This window comes from Temnothorax americanus, unplaced genomic scaffold (genome assembly GCF_048541705.1).
Source record: "Temnothorax americanus isolate GAGA-0224 unplaced genomic scaffold, ASM4854170v1 Scaffold21, whole genome shotgun sequence".
NCBI lineage: Eukaryota > Metazoa > Arthropoda > Insecta > Hymenoptera > Formicidae > Temnothorax > Temnothorax americanus.
This window is the reverse complement of record NW_027509349.1, coordinates 790,360-809,913: the sequence shown is the minus strand read 5'-3', so window position 1 is coordinate 809,913 and position 19,554 is coordinate 790,360. Positions and strand designations below refer to the sequence as shown.

Here is a 19,554-nt window from a genome sequence, read left to right as displayed (position 1 = left end):
AACTCGATAAAAATATTGTGACGCTAAATAATTTCATCCTAAAAATTATACTAATATTAAGGAGGAAAAATAGAATAATGGAATAATTAATAATAAAATATATTATATGCCGACGTAATAAATCAGGCTTTTAGTTTATGTTCCAGATTCAACACTATACGTTATATAGTTGTTATTAAAAAGGGGATCGCGAAATATGGTTTAAGCAGCGCAGGCCGCATTTCCGCTTAATAAATTTTGTTATTGCCGCAGTGCACAATCGCGAGAATCGCGGAATTGTGATTTGATCGCGCGGAACGGATCGCGGCGAAATTAATTTGTGTCGTTTTTCGGACCTCTCATTTTCGCCGCTTTGCGCTCGGGTTTCTCGATCGCCGATAATAATTCCATGGTGCCACAAGTCGAGAAAAATCGAACGCGCGGGACAATGCGGAATTATCGGCGGAAATCGCGCGATTCGTTCCGTTCGTTCAAAACGCCCGATACATATAATATATAATTCAAGTATAACAACGAAAAATACATTAATATCGCAATGACATTTCGTATATTAATCACGTAAAAAAGCAGTTCAAAAACAAGATGTAATAATGTGTGTGTCCGAAATTAAAATTTTTTAAACTAATTCGTTTCAATTGAGCAAACTGTATTGTCATCTCGGATCCTGGAAATGGAATTAAAGGAAAAGTCGGCGCACCAAATTATTTCGGCGAATCATATTATTTCGTGTTACGAAATATTCGATGTCTGGTATTTAATTTATAATAATGTAGTTCAAATTATCTATTACTTTCTAAATAATTATGTTACAATAATGACAGCGTGACCTTTTCCGACAAGTATTTAAGCCTATCAATGATTGTTATTGGTTATTATATTAGTCGTTAATTACAATGCAATTACGCAATATCAAACAATTGCGCGCGAATCGCTCGTCAAATTATGACTGTAAAGTCGTGCGGAAAAGTCCAAATAAGTTCGCGATGAAAGTTTTCAAAATACTCGGGACGGCGTGTGTTTGGAATCGACTTGGACTCTCGCGGATTGAGCCGCTTTCTGGGTCGCGCGTGAAATATTTTAATGGGCCATCGTGGTATATACGAAAGGGACACACACTTTCCCGCGGCGATGCATGCTCCAGCCATCGTTGTCCGGCCGCGGTACGAGTTAAGCGGTAAGTTTTGAAATATGGCCGACCGCGACCATCCGCGCACGGCAAGGGGCGCGAGGAGAAATACATCGCGCAATGCGCGCCCGTGCAATGTAGCCGCTGCTCGATGAATTCAAATGGGCCGCGATCGAGAAAGGCCGAAAATGTATAATAAATTCGAACATATATTTCGTGATAATCGACAAAAGGCATTGTTGGCCGAATTTCGACGCGACAATCAAAGAGTTTACTGTTTTCGTTTTGTATCGCAGTGAATTGTTCATCTATTTCGCTCATCAATTACAAAAGATTTTTATTTAACAGTAAATTTTAAGAACGTCCGAATCTATTTTGCGATTCCGAATTATTCGAATATCGAAATAAACAACATGCTTCTTATAATTGTCAAGAAATTATATGTCATACCATTGAGGAGAAGGGTGCATTTGAAAATGATCGAAATATCAATTTTCTATTTTGTTTTTATCAAAATAGATTTTCTTCTGCGTGCTTTGAGTTATATAAAAAATGGTTTCTGTCTAAATTTCTAAAAAAAAAACTGAACGTACTTCCTCTCCGAATAATTGGAAGCGGATGATCAAAAAAATAACAGAAAGAACTTTTTATAAATTTTTATTTGATTTGTCGCATGATTGTGCGTCTTCTATTTAATTTGTAGCCTTGATTTAAAATAAACAATGAAAAAGGGGATAAAAATTATTGCCAAAAAATGTGTGGTTGTAACACGCTATTAAAACCTTTGAAGCACTCTCGTGGAAAATCACTTCTTTTTACCTCTATGTACTTTTATCTTGACAGGTACTAAATCGATTTTTATAAGCTTTTTTTAAATTTCTCTAATGGATGGGCTACGATTTGATAGTTCGCTTTTAAATTGTATCAAAAGCTACGAGCAATTAAAGTAAAAAAAAAACTTTTAAATTACAATTAAAATTCGGGAAAACTTGTTTAAGAAAAAGCATCGATCAAAATGCGACTAATTACGTGAGAAATAAAAGAGAGAAAAGATGAAGCATGTTCAATTTTGCAATTGTGCAGCCTTCCCTTTAAACTTTTGCGAACTGAGTTGCATATTATCAAAATTATTGTACTATATACTGCTCTCTTTATACGTAACGATTCAAAAAAAGCATTCAAACATACTTAAATGTACATATTAACTTTATATGTAGATATATTTGACTACTTTGTTGCACGAGTAACCATATGTAGCATAATATTTGTGAAATAATCGCGAGAGCGTTGAAACACCTGATTAATTCGAAGGTGAAATTTCGTCTTAGCGTTGGCGGGAGCGCAAAGTTGGCGCGCGAGCGGAAATAAGCCCTTCTGGCGTAAACTAAAACCGAAGTTATATACGTAATGGGGCGACGGGCGTGCGGGTCGCTCCACTTTTATGACTGGAATATTACTCTACTTTGGCTAATCTAAACTTTAGGGTTAATGTAATGTAATTCAACGAAGGCGGTTTACACCCGGCCGGCTAATTACGTCGCGCGATTTGGGGCCCGCGTGATCCTAATAAATTCATTTGCGGACTTATGTATACGTATGTACGTATATTTATTTCGTATATAAATGTTTATCGAGATCGGCAATCTCGATAAAGATAAAATCGCACAAAGAGAAGCCAGCTGATCAGGCTGGCCGAGAACTAACATTTCGAGCTCTAAATGCTCGACTGCGCATTAAATTTTCCAATTAATCGTATCCAAAAATTAACTAGATAAATCCACAATGTGTTTAACAAATCTGAGAAGTACGTTTCTCATAATTAGCAGAATAATTAATTGGACAAATGTATATCACGAAAGCGTTGTAATAAATAATTTGTGAAATAATAGAACTTTGTATAGATAATATTTCGTAAAAGCAAGAAATTGTCAAAGCAGGTTTCACCACAATTAAGACTGAAAAGTTGAAAATTGGGACAATGACTCACCTCGACGATGTAATGAAGACCCGACAGCGTCATTCTCGCTACAGAATCTTTCCTCCGTACTGGTTGCTGCCATCGTCTGAGAGTGACACCCTATGAATATTCAGAAATGTGTTGTTTTTTTTTTATCGCAATTACCTGAAATCCCTAATTTCCTTGCTAAATCATTGAAGCGAATTTAGAGAAAGAATTATTTAGAATTAATATCGTTTTTTTTTTCTAATCTAATACAACTGTTGAATAAAACAACTTATTTAGTTATACATATATAATAACAGCCTGAAGCGACAAATTATTATCAATCATTGATTATTTTCAATTATTAATTATTTTCAATTATTAAATATTTTCAATTATTAATTATTTTCAATTGTTAATTTTTTTTTGTTAAGAATAATCCAGGAGTTGTACCAAAATTATCTGTCAAAGGTCATGTCATAACTATCCAGAACCAATTTAATTTTCCATAATATCGTCAAACGAAAATTAAAAAAAAAACGCGTATTTTCAAGTGTCCACTTTAAAGTTCAAAGAATAAAACAATCTCTCAAAGCAAACTCTTACATATAATTCTAAGCAATCATCACTGAAACGGTAATAAAATATACAAGAAAATGTTTTGGACAAAACTTCAATTTTTCACGTACTTTATAACTGTTTTTAGATTTTCTAAAAATCTAATGGTTCAAAAATTTTTTATTTCTAGAAAAAGTATAACTTATTCACGAAAGTCATAACGAGAATGGATGTCTTAAAAAATATTAGATTCTTGGGAAATCTAAACACAGTTATAAAGTACATAAAAAAAAAATCGTCTAGAACACTTATCAGTTCGGTGATAATTGATTCAAACCAAATATAAACGTTAACTTTGAAATATTACTTTAAAAAATAAGTACACGTCTCTTAGACTTTCATGTTTAATAATATATTCAAGCAGAATTAAATCCGTTTCGGACAGTTGTGCACTTGTAAGACGTGTATATTATACGTAATCATTCTGTAATCATAATGACAATACATTCCTAACTCAGACATTTTCGTCAAACTGCTCTACTTGAAAAACTTTTAATTCGCGCTGCCGACATATGGTTTATCCTGCTGACGCAGTCCAAACTCCCGGATCATCGATCACGATCGCTCATACGATTGTAATCGCGCCTAGAACGTATATTCTCGTGGTACAATGCACTCACTTCCGGCGTCTCGGTCGTGTCCGGTACGTCCCGGGTGATGTCCGGATCCGGCGGCCTGTGTTCCGGTACCAGAGCGCCGTACTTCCTCGACGCCATGCGTCGCCGTCGGTCCAGCCATCTCTGTTTCTCCGAGGTCTCCGATTCCTCGTCGACCCCGAAGAACTGCGCTGTCTCGCGTCTGATATAGCTGCAAGATTTGAGAAGATATTATACATCGCTCAAAGACTCACATATATGTATTATCTCAAATACAATTCAAGTCGGATTTACCTTACCGATTAACACATTGATTGCCACGTCATTTGTGAATGACACACTCAATTTCACAAAAAAAAAACGTCCAAGATGCCAAACACGTTTTCTTTCATGATTTACTCTTTTGCCATGAAACATTATTTCAGGTTAAAATGTTACTGTGTTATATAAAATTGAGTGCCATTCGTGTTTGAATGACGGGGCACTCTCGGAAACAAGGAGTGTCATTCTATATGAATGACGCACATATGACACGGCAATCAATATGTTAAAAAGCAGCGTGTTTCTGTATTTATTTATTAATTCTAAAAACAAATTAACAATATATTATTTGTAGAATAAATCAGATTCAAAATAATTCGGTGTAAATAATAATCTTTATGTAACAATACCCACAATTTTTACTTTTATCGTTTAAAATAAAGTGATGCATTATATATATACTGTTTCTATTCTATAAGATCTTCTATCAGAATTGTCAAATAAATAATCTTTTTTTAACTTAAGTGAAAGTTCGTGCTTTAAAAATAACGAATACAGAAAAATAATACAAAGGAAAGTTTTTAAAAAGAGAGACCTATTAGTTCCCGCACGTTTCATATTTATTACATATGTTACCGGAATTGTAGAATCCTAAATTAAGATCTATTTTTTTCGTGTGATTTGGTAAACGCAGTGCGGCAGTAAACTAATTCTTCTCACTGCGGCATCGACGAAAAAAGAAATTCCCAAAAACAATATTCAATATTTTAAACAGCCGCACACACTTAACACCGTGCGAATCGCTCTCGTGCCAGCAATTTTTTCATCACATTTCGACGTCCAACTCAACAATCCTTTTCAGAGAGTGACCAGATTAATAGAGGAATTTTGGAAAATGGAACGTTTCGTCGGCATCGGCGCTGTCGGCTCGTACTCACTTCCGGATGGCCTCGGTGCGGCTCTGGGTCCTCCTCAGCCTCGGCCGTTGCGCTGCCGAGGCGCTCGCCGAGGAGCTGGTGATCTGGACGACCGGCCGCGGTGCGCTCGGCGCGGAAACGCTCCGGGCGACGCCGGCGCTTCCGGCGGCGGCGACGCCGGAGGTGGCCAGCGGCACGGTCGCCGACGCCGTCGTCACCGGCGTCGCCGTCGTCACGGCCGACGACGTCGCGACGCCCATTGGGTACATGCCGATGCTCTGCGCCGTGTCCCCCTCGCCGGTCGTCGACGATACCGTCGAGGTGCCGGTCGTGCCGGAACTCGGCGATGGTTGCCTAAAAACGAAAGAGGAATGTTATTCTCCTGCGCGTGATTTATGGAAGAAGTTGCTGCAAAAGAAGAGAGCTTTATGCCCCTCCATTACTATCGGATGGGAGTAAACATTGAGTAGAAGATTTTTTTGAGAAAAAAGAAGAGATTACTCGATAAGCGCGGCGTTTATATTGTTTCGCCGTCCAGAGAATATGTCCAGTTCGATCAATTGCTGAGTCCGATTGATTTTGAAACCGGAACGAGGGTGCGACATAAGAAACGAGAGCGCATATTTAAACACGCCGTGTGTTGTAAGTCATATTTTATAAATTGCTACCAGACGTAGAAATAACTTGAAAAATAACACGAAATATGATTTTGCAACTTATTCAGGTGATGTATAGTGTTTCTTAGTTTATATCTTTCCCTCTTTTCTCTCTCGACGTTTCAGTAATTTAATCAGGAAGTTTGCTCGAGATCCTTTTTCGGAGGGAAAAAATAAGAAATTTATTTTAACATAATAGTGAAAGAGAGGAAAGACCCTGCGGCACTCGGGCTATAAGAGAGATATCTATCGCGCTTTTATACTGCAATTTAAAGTTAAGAAGTTTACATTAAAAATTATAAGAATAAAAATATTGAAAGTTATAATTCTAATATAATTGCTTAAGGAGGTGTTGGTGTTTGATCAAATATAAGAAAAATCATACGATGTATGATACGAAAGTTAATTATCGATAGTATGCAGACAAAATTTTATTGTCTTTTTTTCGTATCGTTTTGAAATTTTTGACGTATTATTGGCGTAATATCAGAAGATACGAGTATTTGTATAATAGTTCTACATTTCAGACACATTCAGATATTTTAAATTAAACAAAAAACATTCTTTAAACTTTACTATATTTTAATTTATACTTTAATACTTTTAATTATCAATACTTTAGAATTATATGTCTCTTTTAATTTTGCGTTTATATAAGACAGAGATTAATTGCAGATTAAACGTACATGATTTGTACACCTCTATATTTTAAATCGCTTCCATTCAGTAAAAGTATAACAATAGCGTTAAATAAGGGTTATAATTTTTATAATAATAATACATTTTAGTTTGTGAATATAGCGGGGCATTCGGGGCACGAAATATTTCGTGATTTTCTCGTTGATTTTAGTTGAGTACACAGAACTTCTATTTTTGCGCGCATGTATCTTTATTAATTTTTTTCGCATTCGCGGTTTCCATTGTCGAGCGGTGACGCGTTTTCATATCCTCTTCATTGGAATTGAAAGAATTTTCATTCTTGCGAATTTCAATTTTGACATAAATTCGACTCTGATGCTGGAAATGTGGAAATTGCAGCGGACTCTCGAGAAATATGCTGTTTAAATAACAGGAATAGTTACTTTTACTAGAGTCACTTTTCTGCATGTTAAATCTGAATTTTTTTCAAATGTGACCTATTATCTCACATTCTTGAGAAGAATTAAGTATGACGGAACAAAAATTATTAATTTTTAAAGTTCTAGAATTTCTAATAGTTTAAACCAATAATTCCGGCAATTATATTAAAGGCAATAACACTTTACGAGGAGAGTACAATTCTCTGATGGTAAAAATAATATTTCTTTTCATGCACTTTTTGTCTGTTTCACATTTACGAGAATTATCTTTCACCTCTAAAATTATTTTAATGAAAATTCAGAAATTTATTTGGCATGCAGAAAAGTATCAAAAGTATCATTCTACTTATTATTTTAATAACAGAACCCATATAAATCGGTATTATTTACGAAGATATACACACTGAGAAAAAGAATTTGTCAATCCCAAGAAATATTTAGTCCGATATGTTCAACTAAACATTTTAGTTAGTTAACTAAACATTAGTTGAATTAATTAATTCTTGATTAAAGAAACGAAATAAATTGTTGAAACAACCAATATTTAGTTAACTAACTAAAATGTTTAGTTGAACGTATCGAACTAAATATTTCTTGGGACTAACAATTTTTTTTCTCAGTGCATATATTTTTCAAGATTTATTACTGATTTTCGAATACTTAATAAAGTCTTGCAAATATTCTGTTAATCTCCGCCCGTCTTTAAACAAGTTACTTAATTATATTTATTTAGTTACAAAATACAACAAATTTAATAATTTATTACCGTAAACCGTGCTTTATTAAAAGGACGAATAACGGTCTAACATGCACGGAGAGAATTTTTTGTTATATTTTACCCTTAAATTCACTACAAACTTGGGACAACTTGGGAACCAAGTAATTTTTAAAATATACAAGAGACATTTTACAAACAACGTGGTAAATATTACCGAACAGATTGGTAAATTTTGAAAAATTATTGAAATTTCCTAGATATATTTTAGTAAAATTAATCAAACATATTTTATATTTTAATGAAATAGATATTAATATTTTTATTATGGTGGATATTAATCAGAATAACTCGCATGAAATTCTTGGTGGTACATGTTGCCCCACAACTAACCATGATTTCAGGGTAAATAAGAGAACATTCTCTCCGTGTATTTGTATTTAAAAAATGTTAATTTATTCATCGGCGTTTATTAATTACGCTAGCTGGTTACCCGGGCTTCGCCCGGGCGTCGTTTTTTTTCAAACAACTTCATTCGTGTTTCAATATCCTTATTGTGGACAAACGTAAAGAGTGTGTCGGGTGGTTGATTTAAAGGCGGTAGTTTAACTTTTCCGCTTGAACAACACATTCCAGGTGCTTTTAAACTTTTTTGCTCGACAATGATCACATATTGCATCCATTTTCCTAATTATTACTCTCGGATGAAATTGATATTCGTAAATTGAATCATAACTAAATGCCTCTAATTTCAAATCGGACCGCATAAATGTTTTCCTTGATTGAACATTATGTCGTGACCGGTTTTTTTCAACTCGAGTTTCACACAATTAAAACAATTTTGACACTTTTTGCAAGAGAATCGGCCCATTAATGAATGAGTAGTTCGCAGTCAAACAGACAGACAGATATTCGACACTTATATATACAGATAAGTGGTATTTAATTTGGAAACGATCAGTTTTAAAGATAAAAAAAACCAACCAAAATAAATTGCAAGTGCACTTAGTTTACATTAAGAAATTTAAAAAACACTATAATTAAGTACTCTTTCCTTTAAAATTTCTCGAGATATAAAAGCAAACATACATACACACCAATCCACAAAAATGCTATATAAATTGAAAAATATCACTTTTTTTTTTAAAGAACCGCCAAATTAAATTGCTTTATAGCACTCCTGAGATTTCAAGGAACATGTTGGTATAAGTTTTTTCAAAATCGGTCCAATAGTTTTTAAGTTAATAACGTTCAAACACACACCGCACCCATAAAAATTGTATATATTAGTGTAGATTACGAGAAATAAATTACGCGTTACTGTAGCAATAATAAATTAGCAGATTTCTATTTACGGTAAGCGAAGAAATATCTCAAAAATACATATATACGCGGTATAAGACGCGATTTGAACCAAGGACGATTTATGCTCGCGCAAATTAAAAAAAAAACTGCACCGAGAATTTCCGCGACGCCACATTTTTCTCGAAGCGGCAGCTGCATCCCTCGCGCAACCCTGCATTCATTCAGGCGAAGTACAGCGTGCCTCTCTGGTGGAGAAAGGGAGGGTGAGTCGATATCGCGCGCATCAGGGCTAATTAATGGCAAAGTCGCCTCCTTCTTAGACGCGCTGTCACCCTCTCTTGCAGCGGACCATGCAACGCGCCGTGTTAGTAATTTTCCCCGGGGAAATTCGTGAATTTTTTACCCGACCACGCCAACCCGAAATAGATGTTATGGAAACTGCGATTAAGGTATTAAATTAGCTGCGGAGAGGGTCAAATATTTGGAAGTAATAAATGTATGAGGTTTAATTTCCTTAACAGAGCGATAAGATGACGATTAAAACGGAGCCTGAATCGAAAATACTAGAGGATGCAAAAAGAAAGAGGATGCGCCTAAGCAAAATTCACGGAAAGAATGTCACGCCGCGAGACCGTCCCATGAATAGATGAGGAGAGATAGAATTGAGAAGTTAGCTGAGCTTGCAAGCCTCCGTGCAACTTGAATGCACACAAGAGCGCGTGAAAGAAGCGATATTTCTCGGCGCCACGTTTAGAATATGCTCGGGAAAATTTACAGGTTTAACCGGAAGTTCATCATCGATATTATTTGCTCTTTTGATCTTTATAATACGTATATCGAAATTCCAAATTCATCGTTGTTAAAATCTTTTTTGAAATCTAATCTTGATCAGAGAGAGAGAGAGAGAGAGAGAGAGAGAGAGAGAGAGAGAGAGAGAGAGAGAGAGAGAGAGAGAGAGAAAGGGAGAAAAAGCCGTTATGGAAAAAGCTACCGTGCTTGCGAAAAAAGCACACGAAACTATAGCCATTAGTGTAATAATGACTATAGTTTCGTGTACTCTTTTCGCAACTACAGTAGTCTTTCTGTAGTATTTTTCCATGAGAGAGAAATACGTAGTTACGAGATAAACAGGAAATTAAAGAGTTTAAATTTTGATATTGTTGTGGAAAATACTATTTTTCGTCGTCCTCTGATTTATCTAACGTGTGGATAAATTAGCCAATAACCTGATAAATACGATAAAATAAATGTCGGAGAGAACCAGACAGACTCTATTTTAGCGTTTCGCATTCGCCATTTGCGGCGTCTGCTAATAATTTCTACGTTCTATTTCGGTCATTTCGGAAATTTCCCGGCATGGCGCGAAGGAAGTTATGCCATCGCAGAAATATTCCGCGCGATCGAAAGAGCCGTAAGGCGACGCGACGCTTTGGCCTGTATTCGGCTGGTATTTAAGACGAGCGTTTAAGTTTTAACATAAATACAACGTCTCGTTTCCGCTGGTTTCGCCACCGTGCACCCGACCGACGTCCCGGCCGGAAATTAAGGGTGTCGCGACGCCCGTCTCCCGCCCAATTTCATTAGCCCATTTCGATTTGATAAGACGCGACCGCGGATAAATGCATAGGTCGATGATAAATTGTATGCCAGATAAATAAGCGTACAATAAATGAAAGCGTAGCGGGATGTCCCAGAATAATTATAACACGCTAGAAAACCATTTATATTTATTCCGTTGCCCAGATGCGGCCAATATTTTATTATCAAAAATTAAATTAAGTTTTAATCGGAACAGAATTAATGTATTATAACAAAATTCAGAACCAAAAAGTAATTAAGAAACACACCTAAAAAATTATAAAAAAGAGTCAAAGAGAAGGGGGAGAGAGAGAATAAATTTGCAAATCTTCCTATATATGTACAGTAGATAAAACTCTCTGGCTTGCTTTTAAAATAAGAAATTTCTGCGAGCAGGTTCCCTCGGCACAATCTTATCTCAATCAGGAAGGAGGAGTTAATTAATTTGATTTAAGGGGAGCACGACGTATTGCTGCGAGTGCTTTCACCCCGCCTCTTGGCGCGTTTCAGTTACCTACATCTCTTTCCGTTGTCGGCCCCGAGAAATTCTAAGGACACTTATTCCGCGCGCTGCGACCGTCCCCCCTGTGTAAAAATGGCTGCTGCACTCTCTGAAAGTCGGCCCGACGACTGGACACTGTATTTACCGCCCTCTTTCTCCGTCTTCTTCCTGCCTGCCCTACTTTTGAAGAGCATTTAAACCAGACAAGATGTTTCTTAATAGACTTACATGAGTGCTGAAAACGATATTGCAAGCTAAATTTTACCAGCACGTCGGGTTTCTAAAAGATAATTGATTTAATGCATTAAAAATAGCTTCTTTTTGCGGTTATTTTATGAGAAAATTTAACGTTATCTTGAAATTCTGATCAGAAATCATGTAAAAAATGCATTTTTTAAATTTTCATATCTTAATTATAATACTTAAACATATTATGAAGGATTGAAGAATACAATTCTGCTGTGGAAAAAGTTGTCGTTTTTTTCAACATCCAAAAATCTATAAAAAAATCTAACATCTTTGTCTGGTTCAAAATAATAAAAAATTCTTTTTGTAAATTTGTGTAATCTTTAATGTCGCTTACAATTAGTCACGCTTCCTCATAATATAGCCGTGTCGGAAGCTTCGATTTGGTCGCTATCTTTATACCGCGATGGGATTTATCAGCTATTGCCTATGATCGGACAACGAAAAGGATTGGGATAATGGAAAAATCGAGGAGAAATTTAAAAAAAGAGAGAAATTTTAAAATAGCGTGCGGATCGAAATCATGGCGTAATACAAGCCGGTATTGATTTGATGGAAATAGTAAAAATAAAAAATGTACGGTAAATTAAATGTCCAAGATGAAGTCTAGAATAAATAACAGAAGCAGCAAAGGTAGAAACTAACAAGATAAGCTGAGAAAAAATTAGACGCGAGAGAGAAAGTTGGAACACACAATTGGAACAGGGAAGAGCTGGGAGGAGAGATTAAAAGAGTCTAGGTGAAGCCCGGAAAGGGATCTGGAAGTAACTCGGAGAGAAACTGGAATAGATTTGAAGGACTGCACGTCGAGCGACTGTAACGAAGAGAAAGACAACGTCGGACTGCGGAAAGACAGATTCAAACGGCCCGATAGAGACTGTTAGATGTTAGCGGAGACCGTGACGCGTCTAGAAATGAGTTGGAAGAAACTGCTACGAGCTGAGAAGGGGACTGGGACAGACAGAGAGAAATCGAGTGAAAAGGGGACCAGGAGAGAGAACGGACGGGGAAGAACGAGATGTCGGAACGGGGTGGAGGGAGCAGAGGGCAAGGGAACGAGGGGCAGGCCGCCTATGTCATTCGCGGAGAAAAGACAGAGCTTAAAGCACCCTACCACCTATCAAGCGGTAAATGGTATAGCGATGTGCCCCGGTTGTTTTTCACGTGGGTGGATTTTACAACGCGAGATATTACTCTCCCCTTTCCGCCGCCCCCCGTGCCTTTCTCGCCGCCACGCCGCCACGCCGCCGCCAACCATCCCGCGCCGACCTTAGCAGGGTGTGGCCTCCATCCTGCAGCTTTTACATCGCTTTTTCCGTCCACGTACGCCAGCGGGACTGACATTCTTCAAACCTCCCTTCTCACCGCCCCCACCCCCGTCCCCGTTCCCCTCCACTCCCGCGCGCGCGCCACCGCGCGCGTTAAACGCGTTGCCTTTAATTATCGTTTCCGAGCCTCTCTTCCACTCATTACAATGATCGATAGCTCGCGGACTGTGGTTGTAAAACAACCGTCGGTGATTTGCTTTATTCGTCTCGCGTAACCCTTAGGTACTTCGCCTACCGCGCGCGCGCGTCACTCTCGACACATCACACGCTCGCTAATTAATCGTTTAATGAGAGAGAGGCCAATTTTTTCCGCGCGACCACCCGCTTTGGGTGCCCCGCGTCACTTTCACACGCAGCGTGTGTGTGTGTGTGTGCGTTGACGCGTGCACTCGCCGTTTAACCCTAACCAGCCATCCGAGGTAAGATTCATCGTTAAATACACGCCTGAACGAGGAAAGAGATTTTTTTACAATTTTATATATATACATATTTTTTTTCCTTTTATCTATTTAGCTCCGTGTAATGACAATAATCGAGAAACTTGGCACAATAACATATCCCGAAGGTGAGGGTTTGTCTCGAAATAAGTTCTACGTGCAAGATTGGATGTGACAATGTATATTAGGTATTGCGATTTTGCGCTTAATATCATAAAATATGTACTCTGCGTTTAAACAAGCGCACTTTTATTAATAAGTTCGTTTATAAATAAATACATGAATAAGTTTATTGTTAATTAAACATTTTTATATGTACTTGTATTATAGGAATATTTTCCAATATTATTTATATAGATGCACTTTTGCTAGCTTGTATTTTTTATTTTTTATAATTGTGCCGATACCGTTATTAGTGCGTTAACACACATTTTAAAAAAAGATTTAAAAAATAAAAGATTAAAAAGGTGAAACGTTACACGCATCTTTGATCACCCCATCCGTTTTCTTAACGCGCTTCTCTCTCGCGCAATTAACAGTGATCAGAAAGTAACGGTGAGACATGGGCTGATGAGAAAAAAGGGATAGAAACTTTATCTCTCGGAAAAAAACTTCGTTTGGGGTTTATTTTATTATATATAATAAAAAAACTTCGTTTGGGGTTTATTTTATTAGAGGAAAGTACCCGATTATGAGATAGCATATCTATTTTGTTGGTGTGATTGCCGGAAAAGTCTATGGGCAGAATTGAAAAATATAATAGGTCATTTTGAAGGGAATTTAATAAGCTTTAAGATGCTAAAATGTAAAATTTAATTTAAATATTAATTTTGCTGAAAATTAAAAAAATGTGAAAAATGAGTTTTCGGCAAAATCGCAAAAGGGTACTCCTAATATGAGACCCCGGGAAATCGCTAATAAAGTGCAAAATACATGATATTGCAATTAAAAAAACTTTATTTAAAGTTTTTGAAAGACAAATGTAATGGAGAAGCATATTTGCAACAATCGTAAACCTACTTATACTTAAATATTTTACCTATATAATCTTCCCCCCCTCCACCCTTCCCTTTCAAATCAAGGCCAGCACAGTCTTATAAATTCGTATAAACCTTCCCTTAACGTTAATATAGTATTTTCTCTTCTTTTATTACTATACAATAACTTTCATACTCCAGCAACCCAAAAGTACCCTGAGTATCTCATGTTACACGAGCAGCACACCTTGCGGTTTTACGATCACCAAATCTAATCTCTACAATTGAGCAACTCAACATATTCCGTATTTTCCTATTAATACGACCTTACTCTATCGCTGCATGCAGAACTTATTGCCAAATATTTATTAATTATATAATAAACAAAATTTAAAGACTCATATCCATGACACTTGACAATTAACATCCAATTTCACAATTTCTTTCTCTGCAACGACTACACGCACGATCAAACAATGAATTTTTCACTAAATAGGCTTCACCCTAAAGGCAATAAGTTCATGGTAAAACCAACAGATAAAGCCTATTAGTTTAGCAGAAACCTCGCTGTCGAATATATTAGTCGCCTATCTCATAATAGAGGACTCTATATATAATAAAATAAACCCCAAACAAAGTTTTTTTCCGAGAGATAAAGTTTCTATCCCTTTTTTCTCATCAGCCCATGTCTCACCGTTACTTTCTGATCACTCTTAATCGCGCGAGCCAGAGCGCGCGAATTAAAATTATCCCGTATATATAGCTGCAGTAATAACCGCACTGCGTAAAACGATACTGCAATCGTACGATGCATAAAGGCAAGGCAAGAACGTAAGTGAATCCGCTTCCATAATTACGCGCGTGCGGGAATTTCACGGATTAGATTATAATATTTATGTCTTCGCGATTACGCACGACCCTTATTATTCCCTTCATTAAGAAGCACTTTCTCTCTCTTTCCCTCTCTCGACAAAATTTTAAAATTTACTGTGGTTTCATTAAGGCCACCTTAAAGGGATACAGACGCTTGTTTTATCCATGTTTTAGAGTACCTATATTATAGAGCGCGTCTACTCTTTGTGCATACAATTAATATTATACTCGCTGTGTGAAGCAAAAGAGAGTTTATAAGTAAAAGTAAAATAATTACACAGTAAAAAATAATACGTATTTTTTTTTAACATTTTTTGTTTTAACTAAACGATATCTCTCTCTTTCTTTCTCTCTCTCTCTCTCTATTTCTATTTATCTTTTTTCTATCTTTTTTAATAACGTAAAATTAATTTGACCAGTAAACAGAAATAGTACGGAAAAATTTTTTTCATCGAACTTTCCGTTTGGCGGAACGTATTACACACATACACACGCGCGAGATACACGTTCTTGACTTTCAAACAGTGCGGTATTGGTTGCTCCAATTCCGAAACAGCGATGCCGCTACCATTTCGATTGATAAGCCGATCCCCGCGTTGAAAGTGAACCGATATAAGCCGCAAATAATAATTACGATCGCGTGCGAACCGGTTATTAGAGGGAGTGCCGGAAACTGCTTCGGTTACTAATGATTATGTTCGTTTTTCGAGTACCCACCCTCTAATGGCGCCACTTAATCAGACGCCACTTCACGAGTTCGCCATAGACTCGCCTGCTCGCCGAACAATATCGATCGGATTCGCGATGCCTGGAAAGCCTGAACAATGCAAAAAACTTACAATTGCGGTTTCACGCGTGCGTTCAATCTTCGAATCCGCACAATTGCTCTCGATGACTGCGGGATATTAAAAGAGTCGTATTCGGCGATTTCGTATCTATATCGATACTAGTTTTATACGTTAAATCCAAAAAATTCTTTTTACAAAATTAACGAAGAAGATTAAACCCAATTATTTCGCGCAATAAGAATTGTTGAGATTCCATGAAACATGATCTCTGGATTTTCCACAGAAAATGTATTTCTTACGATTTTTCATGAAAAGATTCTGTAAAAAGACAGAAATATTTAACAGAAAAGGTTTCTTTATTAATTAAATTTTATAAATTCATGTTCATAAAATTCTCAATAAAAACTGAAAGTTCCTCAAAACAAATTAAAAAGACTTCCAACGCCGAGTGGATAAGAATTTATTTACGGGCTTCAATTTTTTACGAAGAGATTCTTTTCAACTCAATTTTTTAAGATCATGAAAGTGGCTTTGAAAAATACATTTAATATTTTATTTTATTATCAATTGTAAATAATGAAAAGAAACGCAATACTGGCTAAATTTGCGCCATGCACTGCTGATCCTATAGCAGTCGCGTAAAAATGCTGAGAATTAGCGGTCGGCCGCGAAAGAAAAGTAATTCTGCTTGAGTTACGATCGCCATTTTGTCATCAGCACACGCGGGAGGGCAAAAAGGCGATATAATTCAGTCTCGAAAATTGAAACTGGACATTAACGGCGAAAGAGCGGTGCGGAAAAGTTTCGCAGTCGCGGAAATAAAAGTCGCGCCCCATAACGTTCGCGCCATCTTGTTTCAGGATAATGATATTTCTCGAAAACTGGCTGTACACCGATAACGTTTATAATGTAAAAGGTTATAGCGAATTATAGATTCTGTTCGCGATACGTCAATTGTTTTTATCTCGTATATCAGAAGATACGATAGGAAGTTTGGTAGAAATGAACCGCGGATCTCGAGATATGAAACCGGGGATGATATCGTCATCTTTTAAAATATTACCGCCTTCCCCTTTAAAATAACATCAGAGGATTATAATCGTAAAAGACTTATTTTATCCTATATATAATATCGTGTTGCAAATATTTTTTTTAATAATCTATTATTATTACTGTTGAAATTCAATCTTAAAAATCTATATTTAGGGAAATTATATGTACGAAAGTTATCTGCACAAATGAGAATCAAAGAGATCTTTCCTTTTTGTCCCACCAGGAACGTATCTCATATACAATTTAATTTGCCAGTCGCGGCGCGCTACCGCCTCGGTTTTGGCTCATTACGTTTTTATATTTCTCTTTATCGCTGCCGCGCGTCGCAACACATTGCTTATTTGTATCGTAAAAATCCGCGCTGTACAACAGCGCGCGGCGGTGCGCCAAAAGTTAGAGCCGCAAGAAAGTGGAGTGCAGACGTGCGGGGTCGCGGGCATCAGACGGAGCGCGCGCGGACTCGTTAGCAAACCCCCCCCCTCCCCCCTCGGTTTTACTTATGGAAACCTCGAAACCGTCGAGTGCGGATTCCTCAAGGCCCGAAAACCGCCGTTTCCCTTCGTCGCGCGGTGCGCGCCTTCGGGCAACGAGAGACCAGCTGCGCGCGTGCCCGACACACGTGCGAGAGCGAGCGCGCACCTGCGCACCTTCGTGCATAAGGCCGGTCGGTCTCTCGGCAGTGTTAACGACCCCGGCGATTGACCCGCGTGACCTGACCTAGAGTCCGTTCCGCATGCGCTCGCGCCGGCTTCGTCCCCGATGATCCCCCCGCCGACGACCGACGCGACGACGCGCTATACCAGAACCGCTCGATATTCGGACGCTCGACTCGGATGCACCAGTCGCCGGTCAGTATTCAGTATTCGCTCGACCAGCGAGCTGCGAGGAGACACGGCGAAAGGATTGGGTATCCAGAAATACTCCCGACGCCAATTTTGAAAGAGAATTTCTTTCTTCTTTTTTTCTTTTCTCTGGACGAGACACCAACGGGGACTTCGAATTGTTTGAGTTTAATTGGTGATCGGTTTCGCAGAGGTCGAGCTTCAAACAGTGTTGGTCTTACACATATGCACGTTGAAAAGAAAGTTGTAAAGAAAAGAAATTTGTGAGACTTTTTTTTGGAGGAAATTTTTATCAAAGATGTTAATGAGAATTTTGTGACGTGAAGTATAATGAAGGCCGGTGATGTTTCTTAATAAATTCGGAAGGGCTAAATTCTCTTTGGACGTCATAATGTATAATGATTTAATTATGTAGCTTAAATAATTTCCCGCAAGACTTTTTCAAGCTATTCTTCCTTCAATGTTTCATAATTAAAAAACTCACGATTAAAGAGCTTAATTATGAAACACATTGCAGTTTTCAATATAATATGGAAGATAGGTAATCTTTTAAATTCAATGATAAAAAAAAATATGATCAGCAACAAGAATTGTTAGAAATTGATGATTCTTTTCTTTGTAGAATTGTAGACGTGATGGTAGTTTTGAAAATGGAGGCATCAGGGAATCAGTTTTATGAAGGATCAATAAACGTTACAACACACGAGGAATAATTCGAAATTACGAAAAAATGGAGGACGCTCGCGGCAGAGAATCAGTTTTATGAAGGATCAATAAGCGTTACAACACACGGGGAATAATTCGAAATTACGGAAAAATGGAGGACGCTCCGCGGCAGAGAATCAGTTTTATGAAGGATCAATAAACGTTACAACACGGGGAATAATTAGTGATTACTCAAAGCCAAATCTGCCCGTTCAATTATCCCGCGTTTCATTAACGGTCGCATAGCGTTAGTTTCTCATACGCAAGATCCATTGTAAATGTCAGGCATTCGTAATAAATGCGTCGCCATTAATTAATATAATGCCAGCAGCAATCGCCATTATACCGCTCGGCCCTCTGTATCAATCCTAATTTCCAAAACGCATTCAATCCCAAACCCCGTTTGGCTTAACGCAGTTTATGCGCCGGGCGTAATTTGCGATAAAATTTAAATTCACGATTATTACGTAACTGATGTGATGCAACAACACGACGCGACAGTTGTTTGCAATCCTTTTATAAAATAACGACATCAGATATACTTTCATTCGCAGTCACGTTAAGGGAGCAAATGCCGTTGTTTCGAATTTCTATCCCGAGCGCTGAAAAATTAGATGTGCAAACTTCGGCATTGCATTAGAGAATTTAAAAAAGTTGAGTTTGAAAGAGCTTTCTTTTGTCTTTAAAATGGCAAATAAAATTAAATGGTCTTTTACAAATTAATTTCTACATAGATACACTTTTAATAAAATAAAATAAAAATCTTTTTGTTTCGTTTAATTTCAAGTCTTCGTTTGTATTTAAATAATGTGCATGTGTGTGTGTGTGAGGGGGGGGGGAGCTTTAAATTTAGTCAAGATTTTAGTCACTAATATTTTAATATTAAAATTACGAGAATATAAAACCGGCGTTTAATCAAGTTTTCTTTACCAAAAAAATTAGCTTTAAGTTGCTCAATTTAAAATATGTACATGAAATTTTACACACAGTTTTTTATCTCTTTGTAATTA

The 19,554-nt window shown here is 37.2% G+C and overlaps 1 protein-coding gene across 3 annotated transcripts in view; it reads right to left on the bottom strand.

Annotated features, from left to right (window-relative positions):
• Nucleotides 1-19,554, bottom strand: part of Rho-5 (rhomboid-5) — a 92,384-nt gene that overhangs the window by 14,272 nt on the left and 58,558 nt on the right. For all 3 annotated transcript variants that reach the window (XM_077406732.1, XM_077406734.1, XM_077406733.1), the window contains exons 7-9: nt 5,482-5,814; nt 4,307-4,493; nt 3,114-3,203 (exon numbers count right to left, since the gene is read on the bottom strand). In XM_077406732.1, the coding sequence (XP_077262858.1) occupies nt 3,114-3,203; nt 4,307-4,493; nt 5,482-5,814 (610 nt within the window). The remainder of the gene's footprint in view (nt 1-3,113; nt 3,204-4,306; nt 4,494-5,481; nt 5,815-19,554) is intronic.